General features: G+C 39.3%; 1 protein-coding gene across 1 annotated transcript in view; it reads right to left on the bottom strand.

Moving 5' to 3' along the window:
* The window catches only part of LOC109842049 (putrescine hydroxycinnamoyltransferase 1-like), a 2,828-nt gene continuing 2,189 nt past the window's right edge, over positions 1,296-1,934 (bottom strand). Inside the window, exon 4 of the mRNA XM_020410968.1 lies at positions 1,296-1,930. Coding sequence (XP_020266557.1) covers positions 1,476-1,930 — 455 coding nt within the window. The 3' untranslated portion in view covers positions 1,296-1,475. The remainder of the gene's footprint in view (positions 1,931-1,934) is intronic.

Below are 1,934 nucleotides of genomic sequence, written 5' to 3'. Positions count from 1 at the left end.
TTATCACTATATGTTTGTAGGTTTGAAGTTTTTAAGGTACGTTTTATTATTTTGAATTTTTGTGTGTTTTCTGCAATTCAAAACTTGTAGGGTGGTTTTTGCAAATTTTAAAAAAAATAGAGGGCTATTTCCTTTAACTTCGTGCTAAAGAATCCCTCAATACAAAGTAAGAGAGAATGAAGCGAGAAAAAGAGGCAAAATGTGGCTTTTAAAGTTTTCTTAAGATCTGAGGGGAGCGACATAATTAAGTTGTGTATTTGGGAAATTGGACGTAAAGATAAATACAGAAAGTTATTTGGGTTCGAATGTACAAATAAATTTACTTGGGTCTAAAGATAAACCAGAGGAAAACTTTGGGTGTAAAGGCGAAAACCCCCATTTTGTGTAGGCTATCATTAATTACTATATGACTTCGTTACCGGGCGTGGTACTCCCAACTTTATGACCACAAGTCTGAAAATGGAAAGGTGGTGGGCTGGGGTCTATGTCCAAGTGATGTCCCGTACGCGTTGATTTTAAGGCTAGAGGCGGCATGGATTTTCAACGGTTTGGCGGAAGATCATTATAAGTCTCACTGAGTGGTTGCTATCGTCAGAATTATCCTTTTCTATAGTCACTGACTTTGCATGGGTTTCGGTTGCTATGTATTAAGCATTACGTAATTGCTATTATGTTTATTATATATCACTGATGTTAATTCTTGATTTCTGATGCTTTTTTCCTTACTTGTGATGCATAGGTTTGACTCTCTGACCGTAATCAATATGTTGATCCAAAAGAATAAGACGGGAAAAAAAAGGAACTAGAATTTCCTACCAAGTGTAGCAGAGCTGACGCTAAGATGCCATGATCATCAAGTTATATAATGCAATACATGATACCATATTTGATAATTATACTTACAAATGTATCCGTAATAAGGTAATGGATCTAGGGTTTCAATAAATTCCAACAGCCGGGATAGAAGAGCAATGAACAAGCCGTACTGCAAGTCCCAATTACATAATGGTTAGTCCATCCCATGACAAGTAAAATTGACCCCCTCTGCTCTTTTTTCTCCCTCTCTGCCATGTGTAATTTTTTATTGTTCGAGGTAAAAGAGATATTAAACCCTCTTAACCTCTTCCTTTGCTTGTTGCCAAGTTGGGCTTCCTATTTAATAAGCAGTTGTGGAGGACTGTGATTCATGAGAAATATAATATTTATCATATACCCACAAACAACATACCTCTCTATCTCACATTTAAAAAGATAGAGTTAAAATATCTTTCTATCTCACATTTAAAAAGATGGAGTTAAAATTAAAAGTAGCGCTCTCTTCATTTACAGTGGAGACGCCCAGAATCCTTGTTGGGTTCTAAGGCCACTTACACATAGAGAACACCTTAGTTTGTTATTGCACACCACGCAAATACAAACATACTATTTTCTGGGGAAAAAAGAAGGGAGACTAAAATCTTTCGTCAGCGCAATGTTTATGCCTGAAACCCGGAACAGAGATCAAATCCTTGATAAAATGCCTTCTTGAATCCCTCCATGTTCTCTGTCTCCATCGCCATAACAACACTCACATCTCCACTCCCTCCAGGACCATCCATTATATACCCAACTCCTCCACAAAACATATTAGCTCTCCTCATGAACTCTGGCTTCCCCCAGCCGAAATCAACCTCATATATCGGCATCCCGAGCCAACTGATCACAAGAAGATCCCCTTTTGTCAGGAACCACTCCCTCTCATCATTCCCCATCTCCAAGTAATCGATCAGAGACCTTGCGAACTCGTCATCCGCCTTCGCCACTGCTTGCTGTATCTTCTCCCCTGCCAATTCAAGCGAGTTTGAAACAATATCTCTGACCTTTGCGCCCTCTGAGGTGCGAAGGATCGCGTTGCCGAAGTATCCTGTGGGTAGCGGAGGATAAAGTCTCGAACG

This window comes from Asparagus officinalis, chromosome 5 (assembly GCF_001876935.1).
Source record: "Asparagus officinalis chromosome 5, Aspof.V1, whole genome shotgun sequence".
Classification (NCBI taxonomy): Eukaryota; Viridiplantae; Streptophyta; class Magnoliopsida; order Asparagales; family Asparagaceae; genus Asparagus; species Asparagus officinalis.
This window is presented reverse-complemented; position numbering and strand designations above follow the sequence as displayed.